The sequence below is a fragment of the Physeter macrocephalus genome, chromosome 14 (genome assembly GCF_002837175.3).
Source record: "Physeter macrocephalus isolate SW-GA chromosome 14, ASM283717v5, whole genome shotgun sequence".
NCBI classification, from domain to species: domain Eukaryota; kingdom Metazoa; phylum Chordata; class Mammalia; order Artiodactyla; family Physeteridae; genus Physeter; species Physeter macrocephalus.
Genome location: NC_041227.1, coordinates 125,178,701 through 125,192,344, shown reverse-complemented (window position 1 = coordinate 125,192,344; position 13,644 = coordinate 125,178,701). Strand labels below are relative to the sequence as shown.

General features: G+C 65.0%; 2 protein-coding genes across 2 annotated transcripts in view; one reads left to right on the top strand and one right to left on the bottom strand.

The window, feature by feature from the left end:
- Positions 1 to 10,804, bottom strand: part of TMC8 (transmembrane channel like 8) — a 26,319-nt gene extending 15,515 nt beyond the window's left edge. Inside the window, exon 1 of the mRNA XM_055090001.1 lies at positions 10,756 to 10,804. The gene's annotated coding sequence lies outside the window, so the exon portion shown is untranslated. The remainder of the gene's footprint in view (positions 1 to 10,755) is intronic.
- TMC6 (transmembrane channel like 6) lies at positions 1,697 to 13,644 on the top strand. The gene is made up of 19 exons (XM_028498836.2): positions 1,697 to 1,808; positions 2,057 to 2,102; positions 4,089 to 4,222; positions 4,377 to 4,519; positions 4,692 to 4,787; positions 5,106 to 5,264; positions 6,568 to 6,673; positions 6,818 to 6,911; positions 7,149 to 7,406; positions 7,698 to 7,888; positions 8,735 to 8,879; positions 9,545 to 9,700; positions 10,152 to 10,306; positions 10,411 to 10,492; positions 10,723 to 10,820; positions 11,875 to 11,970; positions 12,221 to 12,296; positions 13,008 to 13,141; positions 13,281 to 13,644. Exons 3-19 carry the CDS (start codon positions 4,164 to 4,166, stop codon positions 13,459 to 13,461), a joined length of 2,229 nt encoding a protein of 742 aa, XP_028354637.1. The 5' UTR covers positions 1,697 to 1,808; positions 2,057 to 2,102; positions 4,089 to 4,163; the 3' UTR covers positions 13,462 to 13,644.

Genomic DNA, 13,644 nt, shown 5'->3' with positions numbered 1-13,644 from the left:
CGCTCCCCATCTCGCAGGGATGGCGTCACTGAGGAAGCCGGTGGGGAACTGCCCAGACTCCCCTCACTTCCTTCCTCCTTCCCTCCGGAAGGAGCTCCCCCTCAGTCCATTCTGACCCCAGCACCCCTAGCCGTCGCCTCCCCGCACTGCTCTCTTCCCCGCCTCCGGCAGTTCCTCCGCGCTCCACTGAGGCCCGCACTTCCTGAGGGGGCGCGGGGCGCCGGCGGGCAGGTGGGAGGCGCGGCGGGTGCGCGCTGGGCGGGGGTTGGGCCCTTCCCCTCCCCACGGGGGGCCCGCGGCGTCTGGGCGGAAGGTCTGACCCTGAGGGGCTGCGGTCGGCGGGGCGCGGGCCCCGCCCCTTATCCGCCGGTAGACCCAGCTCCGCTCGGCTCAGAGGGCGCGATAGTGCAATAACTTAGGGGGTGGGTCCGACCACTCAGGGCTGCTCGGTTTTCAGAGGCCCTAGGCGTTATTTCTCAACTTCCCGCCTCAGTCTTTGGCACTTCAGCCGTAGCGGCCCAGCGTCTGGCCTATAGCAAGAGCTCAGGAACCGGCTGCACTCATGCCCCGCCCCGGCGAGTGGTCTCGGCCCTTTCTCTCTCTCGGGACCCCCTGGGAGGCCCCGCGGTCCTGTCCTTCCTCCTTCTCCCTCTCCTCCTCCTTGAGGGCCCCCCCTCATCCCTAACGAGCTCCAGTGGTTTTTCTGCCTCCCCGCCTGCTCCCCCTCCTGGTTTTCCAGACACCCCCGCCCCGCGCCCCATGCCAGGCCCCAGTCTGGGTGCTGGTGCTGGGCACACAGTGAGCATAGAGATAGAGACGGAGCGGGAGAGGGGGGACGGACTGGCAAATGTACGTGTCAATAGGAAGTGGCACATGCTCCAACAGGGTTCAATCCCAGAAGGCTCCCCAGAGGAGGTGACTTTCAAGTTGTGCCTGGGATCATGCAAGTAAAACGTGGCCTGGAGCATGGGTGTGCAGGGCAGGGAGTAATGTTGGGGGAGAGGTGGGGGCTGGGCAGAGCTAGTTCTCCAGGCTGAGGTGCCTGTACCAAGATCCATCCTGAGGTAATGACTCTCTATTTGGGCATCCTGGCTTGGCCCATCTGTCCTGCCCTCCAGGAGGGCCCTCTCCTTCCTTTCTGCCTTCCAGCTCACTTTCACCCTGCCCGCCTCTCAAGGCTTCTCCCAACCAGAAATGGCCCCCACCACTGTCCAAATCCCACCCTTTTCTCAAACCCAAGGGTGACTCTCCTCTGGCCTGCCGGGCTTTTTCGAGGTCAGGTTTCTATGTAGAGCTCCCAGGTGGACAAGACTCACATCCCGGCCGATGACACCCTGGAGGCTGACTGACCTCTCGGCCCGTTTCCTCATCTGTGAGCTAGGGTCATCAGTGCCCCCCTCCCTGGCTTGTGGGCAATAACGGAGCAAACAGCAATGGGGACAGCCCCTAAGTGTGCCTCCCCTCCTCCCCAACTAGCACACAGGAAGTGTGCCGGAACTCTGCTGGAGAAACCACGCCCACATCGGGAGGGCGGAGATAACCCCGGGTTCTACCAGACAGCTTGGGGCAGTTGTCGCAGGAGGCTGTGCTGGAGGAAGGGGTTACCCAATCTGGTCCTGCAACGCCCGCCGTATCCGTGTGGCTTTGCCGCATGGTGTTATTTTGATAATCGCCCTGGGAAGTGGGTGGGTCTGGAATCATTGTCCCCATTTGAAACTTGGGGAAACTGAGTCCCACAGAAATTGGCTTCAACCGGAGATTGGGACACTTCCAGACACTCGCCGCCTTCATCTTGTTCAGGCCTCAGGGTGGGGTGAGAGGAGGGGTCGGAAGCTGGTGGGGAGAGGGCACAGTCGCCGAGGGCTCGACGGGGAGGGGAAGGAGGAGGAGCGGGGCGCGCCCCCCCAGCCGGGTCACGTGACTTGTCCGAGCCCCGTCGCCACGTGGGCCGGGCTGGGCGGAGCAGCACTCTGGCCCCGCCAGGCCTGATACGGTCACAGGTCGTCCCAGGGCCCTTGGCCACTCCCTCCCTCTGACCTCACGACCCCTCCCGCAGCTGGTGGAGCCCAGACACAGTTCCCGGCGGCCCTCGCGGGGGACAGGTGAGCCGCGCGCCGGGCCCCTCCTCCCCAGCGCCTCCCAGGTCAGCGCCGGGATGCGGGTGCCGGGTCGTGGGTGGGGGCCGCAGCTCCGGGGCTTGGGGACGGCGCCCTCGTCCTCCTAGCCCCATCCAGTTCCCCTGCGGCCACCAGCTCCACCCCCTCCGAATTCCTCTGGGCCTCTGGGGCCACTGGGCACTGAGTTTCCTCCTCGGGTTCTCTTGGATCTCCCTGAGTTCACTCCCTGAGTTGACTCTCTCAGGGGGGTCCGGGCGGGGGACGTGAAGATCTCAGCTCACCCCAACAGGCAGGTGGCGGGCGTCAGGGGAGAGGGTGGTGGTGTGTGTCTCTCCGGATGGGAAGCGGCGGGGAGGCTGGATTTGCAGGTGGGTACCACTGGCGGAAAGTGGGCATGTGGGAGACTGGCAGATGAGGGGTCCAGGGTCTCTCAGAGTTGCTGCCTTCCCTCGACTCAGAGGCTGGGCTGCGGCTCTGACTGGACAGTAGCTGCTCCCAGAGGACTGGCTTCCGGCAGGGGTGGGGTTTCTGGAAACGGGCCCCACCCTGCCCCTCCCTACCTGGCTCACGGCTCAGGAATGGTGCATCCTGGAAACTCCTGCCCGACTTATTCCTGCCTGGGCAAGGGTGCCAGGGTGCTGGGTACCAGCCGGGCAGAAATCTTGGGCAGTGCCTAGATGCCAGTGCCCAGGTGAGCCCCCATCCCCCAGGCAGCCTCTGAGCACCTTCCATCTCCCTGCTCCTCCCTCCTGGAGAGGGGGTGTGAGAGAGAGGCCTGTAGATCCGAACCTGGGAAGGTCTGTCTTTCCAGGAAGGAATTCCAGCTCTAGGGACTGGATTGGGGGGCACACCCTCCGCCCCAGCTCCAGCTACTTTCCATTTCAGGCGGAGTCAAGAGTCCACCTCTGACCTCTCTCTGCTGGTTTCTCCACACTGTGCTCCTGTGAGAGAGAAGGGGAAGGGGCTTGGACTCTGTGCGGCCTGGGCTCAGAGACTGGACACCCCTAAGTGAGGGCACTGTCTGGGTACAGCCCTAGCGGGACCTGCTCTGTCTGGACACCCTGGCCTTGCCTGAGGAAGCCCCTTGAGCTGAGCCAACTTTCCTCCGTGCTGAGTTCCCTGGGGGTGAGGGCGGGGAGGAGCGGGGGACAGGGCACACTGAGGGCTGGGCCCAGTCTTGCTGGGGCAGAGTCCTGCAGGACTCAGCGGGTGGTTGGGAGCCTGCTGCCCTCGCCCCACTCCCACGGGCTGAAGAGCCTGGACAAGGCCACCCTGGTTCAGTTGTCTTGGGTGATGGCAGAGCCCGGACAAAGGCTGCCTGTTTAACGCCCAGCACCCCTCCCCCAGCCAGCTGCCCTAGCCTGCAGGGAGGTGATGGAATGTAGGGGAGTCTCTCCGGAGGGCCGTCGACCTTGACGCGCCCAGGCTGGCGTGGAGTGACCCCTGTGGGGGGATGCAGGGTGGGGCGCAGCCGAGGAGGCCATCCTGTCTGCTGTTCTGTCAGGCGCTGGTGAGGGTGAGGCCCAGGCTGCTAGCTGTCTGTGGGATTTCCGGCCGGGAGGAAGTGCTGTGTGGTCACGGGCAGGCACAGGGAAGGTCTCAGCTGCCCTGACCTTTCTCACCCAGAGGGCGGCATCTCTGGGTCAGAACCCCATCCACAGGCACCCCAGCCGCTCCCCATCTCGCAGGGATGGCGTCACTGAGGAAGCCGGTGGGGAACTGCCCAGACTCCCCTCACTTCCTTCCTCCTTCCCTCCGGAAGGAGCTCCCCCTCAGTCCATTCTGGCCTGAGGATTATTTGGGGCCACTCACTTGGCCATGCGCTTGGTATTTGTGTGTGGATGGGGGCAGGATGGGGGCTCAGGCAGCCTGGGCTGGGAGTGGCACCCCCATGGTCCCCAGGGAGCGGGCGGTGGAGCTGGGTGCCAGGCTAACTTTGCTGTAACGCTTTCTGTCCCATCACATGGGCAGCAGGAGGCTCCTGAGGCTGTGTCCAGGCTCCGAACCGCCCTACGTCGGCAGACTGGCTGGGGGTGGGCCGCAGATATGTCCCGGTCGCTGGCTTTTGTCCTCAGTGTCCCTGAGACCCCACAGGACCCAGAGGAGTAAGTGCTCTGAGGTGGGGCTGGGCGGCTGGGATGTATCACCCCCAGGGAGAGGTGGTCTGGACCTCAGCCCTCCGGAGGGGGAGGGCTGCTGGGGCGAGGACTGGATCAGCCGCAGCTTGAACTCCTGCCCCTTCCCCCATTCCCACCCCAGCATCCAGGAGCCCAGCCCCTATGATGAGAACGAAGTGCACGACTCTTTCCACCAGCTCATCCAGGAGCAGAGCCGCTGGGTGGCCGAGGAGGGGCTGGAGCTGCAGCAGAGGGTGCCGGGGGCTGGAGCCCTGGGGGCCTCAGGTGAGCCCGCCTGCCCTGGCCCAGGCCGGGTGCTGGGATGTGTGGGCTGGACACAGAGCCTCTTAACCTCTCAGGAAGCCCCTCCTAGCAGCCTGGGGCAGGGGGTGGGCAGGGCATATCTCCGGCCAGTGGTGTCTGTAGAACCTCTGGACGAGTCTTTCTTGCTGGGCAGGCAGCGACCGCCAGGCCTTGCTGGGGCCCGAGGACGCCCCTGTCTACAGCACGGCCACACTCCGCATCTTGGCCAGCATGCCCAGTCGCACCATTGGTGAGTGGGACCCTCTGCCTTTGGACCCTGGGCTGGGCTGCGGTTTCCGGCGGGGATCTGCGTACCTCAGAGCCAGGCCTCTTCGGCTCTTACCCCACCCCGTCTGCTGCCTGGAGGCCCAGCCCAGCCCCATGCAGCCTCGCCGCGGTCTAAAAACGACTCCGGAGTCGTCACGGGGATAAAAATATGCTCTTGGGAACCTGGTGGTGCTCGAGGTCTCTTATGGAAGAACTTTCCTGGGTCCTGGGAAGGAGTGGGGGGGCAGCCCCTGCCTCTACATAAGGGGGGCGCGTCCCCCCTGACCAGCGGCCTCCACAGGCCGGAGCCGCGGCGCCATCCTCTCCCAGTACTACAGCCGCACAGTGAGGCTGCGCCGCAGGGCCGGCCGGCCTCAGCTCAGGGATGTGGGCCGCTCAGCCCGGCCCAGCCTCCGCCTGTACGACCTGGAGCTGGACTCCGCGGTCCTGGAGGAGGATGGTGAGTGAGGGGGGCCCGGAGCCTCGGTGGGGAGGAGGTCAGCAGGCCGGGGCGGGGGGCTGGGATGCAGTGGGCTGTCTGAAGGCCCTCAGCGGTGAGGTCTCTTTGCAGGGGTGTGGGAGTGTCTCGGTGTCCCGGCCACTGGCACAGAGAAGTGCGGGCCTTTCCGGCTGCACAGTGTTTGGCTCATGCAGGCACACGCTCCACAGCGTCTGTTGAGCATTTGTAGTGTCGCAGACGCTGGTGTTGGCTTTGGGATGTGATGGTGGTAAGCAGACCCAGTCAGCTCTCATGCAGCTTATTGTCTGCCTTGTGAAACAGACAGGAACCAAATAAATGGATAAGTGGATGGTTGAAGCTCAGATAAGGGCAGCTGAGGAAAGGCATGCCACAGGAGAGCGTCACGGAACTTGTCTAGCCTGGAGCGACCCAGGAAGGCTTCCTGGAGGAAGTGACACTAGAGTCAATGGGGCATGGGCAAAGGCCCTGAGGTGGGAGCCTGCCGGCTTGCCTGAGTATCTGGGAGGCCTGTGTGGTGGGGCTGGGGAACAAGGGAGAGTGCTCATAGGAGGGAGCAGGGCCCAGCTCACAGGCTGGTCTTCAGCCAGGTGATCTCTGGCATCAGTGCCCAGGGGCTTGGGTACTTCCTGGGGCCCTGCCTGTGTTTCCTCTCCCTGTTTACCCAAGGCCCGCAGCTGGTGGGTGACGGAGCAGCGCAGGGTGGTGTGGGCTCTGAGGTCAGGGTGGACATTCCAGTTTCATTGTGTAAACCACGCCAGGTGTCTGCTTTCTGGTCATTTTTTATCTGTAAAGTGGGGTTAAAATAGCACCCCCTTTCCAGGGTGGTTGTGAAGATGAAAGGAATGAGGACATAGGGGAGGGGCAGATCTCCAGGTCCCGCCCTCCCCTACTCACCCCACCAGGCCTTGGCATAGTGGGACGTGGTGGGGGGACAGGGGGGACTGCTGAGTGGGGGGTGGACGGGGCTCAGGGGCATTGGGGGGTCAGAGCAAGATGCGAGTGGGGACCCAAGAGGAGAGTTTGGTTCAAGGCGGAGGGGGCACTGGGCTGGGCCTCGGAAGATGCTGGGAACTTGATCGTGTCCTGGGCTCCAGGGGGTGGAGGTGAGAGAGTGATGGCCAGTGGGGGTGTGGGACAGGTGGGCAGCACAGGGTCCTAGCACAGAGGAGCCATCGGGCCCGGCAGGGCGGCAGAGGCCTGAGTTGCCGGGGAACGGCCACAGTTGTGGGAGGGAGGGAAGGATGCTGCAGGGAACCCGCAGGGCTCCCTCCTGCTCCTGCAGAGAAGCGGGGCCTCCTGGTGAAGGAGCTTCAGGGCCTGACGGTGGCCCAGCGGGACCACATGCTCCGGGGGATGCCGCTGAGCCTGGCCGAGAAACGCTGCCTGCGGTCAGTGCCCCTCAGCCTCGTGCGGACCCCAGACCCACTTCCTCGGCTGGGCGTGGTGGTTGGTGAGAAGGGCCCTGAGCCTGCGGTGGGCGGGTGGCCCCCGGGAGGGAGTGGGCCAAGCCCTGACGCTGCCTCTGCCCCCAGAGAGGAGAGCCGGCCCCCGAGGGGCAAGCGGAGGGCCCGGGGGCGCCGTGGGCTCCTGTCCTGCTGCAGCCGGCTGCGCGACAGCTGTATCCTGGTAGGCACCTCTGGGCAGCTGGGGGCGGGGGCGCTGACGGGGGCCACGTGTTCTCCCTCCGCGGGCCACTCCTGGGGTCCTCTAGCCTTCAGCCTGGCTCTGGGTGCGATCGACCCCCCCTCCCCTCGCGGCTGCCCCTCCACTGCCCCTGCGCTCTAGGCCTGGCCCGGGGTCTGGTTGGGGGCCGGCTCCTCTCTCCAGCCTCACCTGAGGGCTGTCCTGCTGCTGGCCCCACAGGCGTCGCACAACGTGGGGCTCGCGCTGCTCTCCGGGCTGCAGGCCCTGACGCCCTGGCACTACGCCCTGAAGCGGATTGGGGGCCAGTTCGGCTCCAGCGTTCTCTCCTACTTCCTCTTCCTCAAGACCCTGCTGGCCTTCAACACTCTGCTGCTGCCGCCACTGCTGGCCTTTATCGTGGCCGTGCAGGCCGCCTTCCCGCCTGCGCCCGCGGGCTCCGCGCCCGCCTTCAGGGGCCTGGAGCTTCTCACGGGCCGGGTGAGGCTTGGTGGGGGCGGACAGGGCGCCCCCTTGTCACAGCTTCCTCCAGGGACCCCCGCCCCACCCCTTGCTGCAACTCCAGGAGGGGGGTGCCCTGGCAGCTCCAGGGTGGCCGCGGCACTTTGCCCACCTCCGTGTTCTCCTCACTGCCCCTGCCCTGGCCCTTCCCCTTCTGCCTTTCCCCTCGCCCTGCCCCCTGGGTGCCCTCCATCTGCCTTCCAAGCCTGAGGGTGGGTCAGGTGCAGGGAGGGGGAGAGTCCCTGATGGGGCCGGGCATCCTCTCTGCAGGGCTGCTTCACCCACACCGTCATGTACTACGGCTACTATAGTAACACAACGCTGAACCAGCCATGTGCCTCCCCGCTGGATGGCGGCCAGTGCACGCTTGAGGCGGGCGGCCTGCCCTACAACATGCCCCTGGCCTACCTCTTCACCGTGGGCGTAGCTTTCTTTATCACCTGCATCACTCTGGTGTACAGGTAATGGCCCTCCACCCTATGACCCTGGCTCTGAGCGCCATTGATCCACCCATGCAGCCATCTGTCCATCCATCCATGCATCCAGCTACCCATCCATTCATCCGTCCAGCTACCTATCCATCTATCATCACTTCATCATCCATTCATCCATCCATCTATCAACTGTGCATCCATGGATCCCGCCTTCCTTCCATCCGTCCATCCACACTTTCATCCATGCATCCATCCACTCCACAAACATTTGCTGTGCTCTGCTCAGGACAGGAAGGTGAATGAGCTTGGTGCATGTCCTTGAGAAGTTTGCTGTCTACAGGAGAAGATAGGCCAATGAAGAGGCTGGGAAACGCCTGGTGTTATGTTGCTCAGGTGTTTTGGAGCATAGGAGAGGAAGTCAGACCAGCTTCCCAGGGCGGAGGCACTCATCCCAGAGAGGGAGGTTAAATAAGGGTGGGCTGGAGAAAGGCCGGGGAAGGTGTTTTGGTTATTGGGAGAGGCAGTGCAAAGGCCCTGAGGTGAGCCAGCACCTTCTGCAGCCACATCTGGGTGGGAGGCAGCCGGCCATGTTGGTGGGGAGTGGAGCCTGACCCCTCTTCTAGCCACGTGTGGCTGGTGGGCACCCTGTTGGTCAGGGCTGATCTAGAGTGGCCGGCGGTCCACGCCAGGAGGCTGAGCGCTCTGGGCTAGAGGTGGGGCAGGGAGAGTGGCCGGAGGCCCATCCAGCACCCGGAGGGCTCCTCTGAGTGGGTGGGTGGTGGGTTTTGGCTGCAGGGAGCATTCCATCTGTCTTCTCCCCGGCCTCTGCGCCTTCCGCCCTACTCACCCTCTGCCTGCCTCTGCTTCTCCCAGCATGTCCCGCTCTTTTGGGGAGAGCTACCGGGTAGGCAGCACTTCGGGGGTCCATGCCGTCACTGTCTTCTGTTCCTGGGACTACAAAGTGACTCAGAAATGGGCCACCCGCCTCCAGCACGACAATATCCGAACCCAGCTGAAGGTGAGCTGCCCCGGGGCTCTGGGGCCGCTGTTCCCCACCCCGTGTCCAGGGAACACCAGTCGGGGCCTGCTCCAGCGAAGGAGGGTTAGGGCTGCTCTCGGGCCCTCTCCCCGGAGTCCCCGTGTCCTCCAGCCCCCGCGGGAAGAGGCCTGCGGGGCACCAGCTGGCACGTGCTCCCGGTCCCCAAAATAGCCCTGGGGTCACGTGAGGACCCTGCCCAAGGCCTCAGGGCTAGAGGGTGGCTGGCCTGGGCCTCGCGGAAGGTTCTCTGCCTTTCTGGGGTTTCCCGCTGCGGGATTCGGGTCAGGGCAGCTCACAGCTTTGACCCGGCTGATGGGCCCCCAGGGAGTGCCCTGGGGCCCCGGGTCAGCGAGGGGACAGCTGTCCACAGGCAGGACAGCTCAGGAGGCAGGGCTGGGAGGGTGGGTCGGAGCGGCTGGGGCAGCCTCAGCCTGCGGCCCCGTTCTGCGGTCTCCTGGTGCCTGGAGGGGCCCCAGAGCAGGGGGCGCGACGGGCCGTGGCCCCAGGGGTGGGCGGGAGGCGACCCCCGGCGTCCCCCGAGCCTCCCTGTGTGTCTGCTCCACGTGTCCCCGGGGCTGTGGCGCGTGTGTCTGCGCGTCTCCGTGCGTCTGTGCCGCGGGTGACAGGCCCGCTGCCGCCCCCAGGAGCTGCTGGCCGAGGGGCAGCTGTGGCGGCAGCCCCGGAGGGCGTGCGGACGGCTGCGGCAGGTGGCTGTGCTGGGGCTCGTGTGGCTGCTGTGTTTGGGGACCACGCTGGTGTGCGCCCTGGCCGTCTACATCTTCTCAGAGCTCATGATTCAGGTGCGGGGAGGGCGGGGGGTGGGCCCCGCGGAGGTTCCCGCCGTGGGGTCAGACGCCTGCTTCCTTAGACTGGGCCCCCTGGGGCCCCGCACCCTCCACCCGGGCCCTCCCTGGAGGCCGCTTCCCTCACGGGCCTTGTTCTTATTCTTGTTCTGTCTCACACTCTCCCTATTTTTCTGTCCTTTTGTTCTCTCGTCTTCTTTTGGTTTCTCTTTTCTTCCCCTGACACCTGTGTTCCATCCCCCCCACCCCCACCCCGTCCTCCCCCTCCCACCCCCCTTCCTGTGCGGTTTGAACACTGGGCCTGGGGCGGAGGGTGGCGTGCCTGCCACTTCCACCCCCTCCTTCCGGCCCGGGACCCCTCCCTGCGGCCCCTCCCCCGTCTCGGGCCCATCAGTGGACCTGCCTCTGTCCTTGGGGCGCTGACCGCTGGCCCGCCCCCCTGCCGTAGCAGAGCCACGTGTCTGCTGAGCGGGACTGGGCGCTGCTGGCCCTGCCCCTGGTGGTCTGCCTTCTCAACCTGGGGGCCCCCTACCTGTTCCGCGCCCTGGCCGCCCTGGAGCAGCACGACTCCCCGGTGCTAGAGGTGTACGTGGCCATCTGCAGGTGCGTGGCCGGATGGGGCCGCCCGGTGGGGCTTTCTGGGGCGGGACCTCTGTCTCCCAGGCACCCCTCCCTCAGCCTGTGCACGCCCCCCCCCCTTTCCGCAGGAACCTCATTCTCAAGATGGTCATCCTGGGGATTCTTTGCTACCACTGGCTGGGCCGCAGGGTGGGCACCCTGAAGGACCAGGTGAGGGTGGGCCGGGCGGGGCTGGCAGAGGCGTGGGGCTCCCCGGGCCCCTCGAGAGCGTCCGCCCTGCTCCCAGGTTGGGGGTGGACGTGGTGGCCCCTCACAGCAGCCAGCCCTCACCCGATCTTACCTGGCCTGGTCTACAAGCATATTGGAGGCCCCCAGGTGGGCCTGAGGAGCAGGGGTGGGGGGCACCAGGGCACGGGGGGCTGAGGCCACGTCTGTTTCAGTGCTGGGAGGACTTTGTGGGCCAGGAGCTGTACCGGCTCATGGTGATGGACTTCATCTTCACGCTGCTGGACACGCTTCTCGGGGAGCTGGCGTGGAGGTGAGGCCCCAGGGCGGGTCCCTGCACTCCCCTCCTGGGCACCTGGGCTCCCCCTGCGGGAGGGCTCCTGGCATCCTCACCTGTGTGGTGGAGGTGAGGGTCACCCAGGCGGTTCTCAGGCCTCTGAAAATCAGGACCTGACCCCAGATTGGGGCCATAAATCTCTACCCATGACGGCTCTTCTGTAAAATATCAATAAACTGAGAAACATTTAGGAGACAGGATGTAACCTATTTTGAGACTGGAAAGGAAAACAGGTTTCAGAATGATGCATGTGGTATAACCTGTCTCATACAAAGGAAAAAAGGGGTCGGGAGGAAGAACAGAAAATAGAGGAACATTTTCAGATGTCCTGGCTACGAGCGCTAGCGTTGTAGGTGTCATTGCCTTCTTTTTGTGTCTTTGAGAACATATGAATTTAATAATAATAAGATTTTTAAAAAGCCGTAAAACAGGGACTTCCCTGGTGGCTCAGTGGTTAAGAATGCACCTGCCAATGCGGGGGACACGGGATCGAGCCCTGGTCCAGGAAGATCCCACATGCCGCGGAGCAACTAAGCCCGTGCGCCACAACTACTGAGCCTGCGCTCTAGAGCCCACGAGCCACAACTTCTGAGTCCACGTGCCAGAACTACTGAGCCTGCGCTCTAGAGCCCGTGCTCTGCAACAAGAGAAGCCACCGCAGTGAGAAGCCCGCGCGCCGCAATGAAGAGTAGCCCCCCGCTCGCCACAACTAGAGAAAGCCCGCGTGCAGCAACGTAGACCCAACGCAGCCAAAAAAAAAAAAAAAAAGAAAAGCAGTAAAACATTTGATGCTGATGTGCACAGTTATACCTGGGTGTATCCGTACACGCTTAGAAAAAGGACGGAGATGAAGCTGGCTGCAGTGTGGACCCTTCAGGCTGGGACCCCAGGCCGCCGTCTCCCCTCTGCATCACTGGGCACCCTGGCGGAGCGGGCAGGGTCTTCAGCCTGGCGTGCGGGTCGGGGTGGGGACGAGGGTCTGTCTCGGGGCTGGGCCCTCCCGCGCGACCCCAGGCGTTCTTCTTCCCAGGCTCATCTCTGAGAAGCGGTCTCAGAGGAAGGGGAAGCCTGAGTTCGACATTGCGGGGAATGTTCTGGAGCTGATTTACGGGCAGACCCTGACCTGGTGAGCATCTCCCACTTGTGTCCCGGTGCCTGGCCCTTGGGGAGGCTGACCGCTTCCCCCTGGGCCACAGCAAGGCCCAGCCCCGGGAGTCTGGAGTGACCCGACCCCTCAATTCCCTGGGGACCCAGTCTCAGCTCCCCAGGGTCCCGACCCCAAGCCAGGCCCGGGTGGCCCTTCTAGGCCTGGGGAGCCACACGAGTCAGGACCCCGCGCCTGGGATGCAGCCCTCTCCCCTCCTTGCTCTCCTCAGGCTGGGGATCCTCTTCTCTCCTCTCCTCCCCGCCGCGCAGATCATCAAGCTGCTGTTCCTCTTCTACGTCAAGAAGGTACAGGTGCCGCTGGGTCCCTGGGAGGGCGGCGGGGCCTGGGGAGAGTGTGCAGCCGGGGTGGCCGCTGGGCCGGCAGATGCGGAGCCCTGACCCGAGTGGCGAGGGGCTGGCAGCCCAGGGCCACCCTCTGGGGTCCGTCCCACGGGCCACACCTGACCCCCGTCCCGTCCCTGCATCACCGCCTTTGGCAGGCTGGGCAGCATCCCGTCAGGGTCCGTGGTCATTGCCAGGTGCCCGTGTGCACGGGCCAGGGCTTAGGGCCGGGGGGCTGGGAGGTGCTCAGAACCAGGTCCTTCTCTCTGGTCCTGTGTTTCCTCCCCTGTACAACGTGGATGCTGCTCTGGGGGGCGCTGCCGGAGATGACGTTTATAAAGCGTCGGGCACGGTGGAGACCTTCAGTCAGTGGAGGTGGCTTTTAGTATCAACCCTTTCACGTGCAGGTGACCTGGCCAGCCTGCCCCCCGTGAGCCTCAGTCTCCCCTCCGTAGACCGGGAGGTAGCCCCGCTGGCCCTTTCCAGCCTGTGGCCTCCGATCCTGAGTGTCTGCTTGTCTGCGGGGCTGTCCTGGGGGCTCGGCTCGGGCTCCCCCTGCAAGCAGAACACCGCCAGCCCACTGCCGGCCTTGCCCCTCTTCCCTCTTGGAGGCCCCACCGGGCCTGGGGCAGGGTGGGGGGCAGGGCGGTGGCAGAGCGCAACCTTTGTCCCCAGACGAGCCTGATGGCCAACTGCCAGGCGCCCCGCAGGCCCTGGAAGGCCTCGCACATGAGCACCGTCTTCATCTCACTGCTCTGCTTCCCCTGCTTTCTGGGCGCTGCCGTCTTCCTCTGCTACGTCATCTGGCAGTGAGTGGGCCCTCGGCCTCCGGGGGCGGGATGGGGAGCTGCCCCCTGGGGCCGCTGTGGCTGGTGGCCGCGGTTTGGGGGGTGTGGAGGTGGCCTCTGTCCGGGCTGAGGGGTCAGGCCGCCCGCCCTCTTCCCCCAGGGTGAAGCCCTCGAGCATCTGCGGCCCCTTCCGGACCCTGGACACCATGTATGAGGCGGGCAAGGTGTGGGTGCGCCGCCTGGAGGAGGCGGGCCCCAGGGTCTCCTGGCTGCCCTGGATCCACCGGTACCTGGTGGAAAGTTCCTTCCCCATCTACTTGGCGTCGGCCCTGCTGCTGTGAGTGCGGGACAGGCCCGGGTGGGGGCCCTGGTCTCCCTCCCCCGGGGCTCCTGCGCGGCGGGGGGCCCAGCCTGAGCGGCCATCTCCCGCAGGGCCGTGATCTACCTCAACATCCAGGTGGTGAAGGGCCAGCGGAAGGTCATCTGCCTCCTCAAGGAGCAGCTAAGCAACGTGAGTGCCTCGG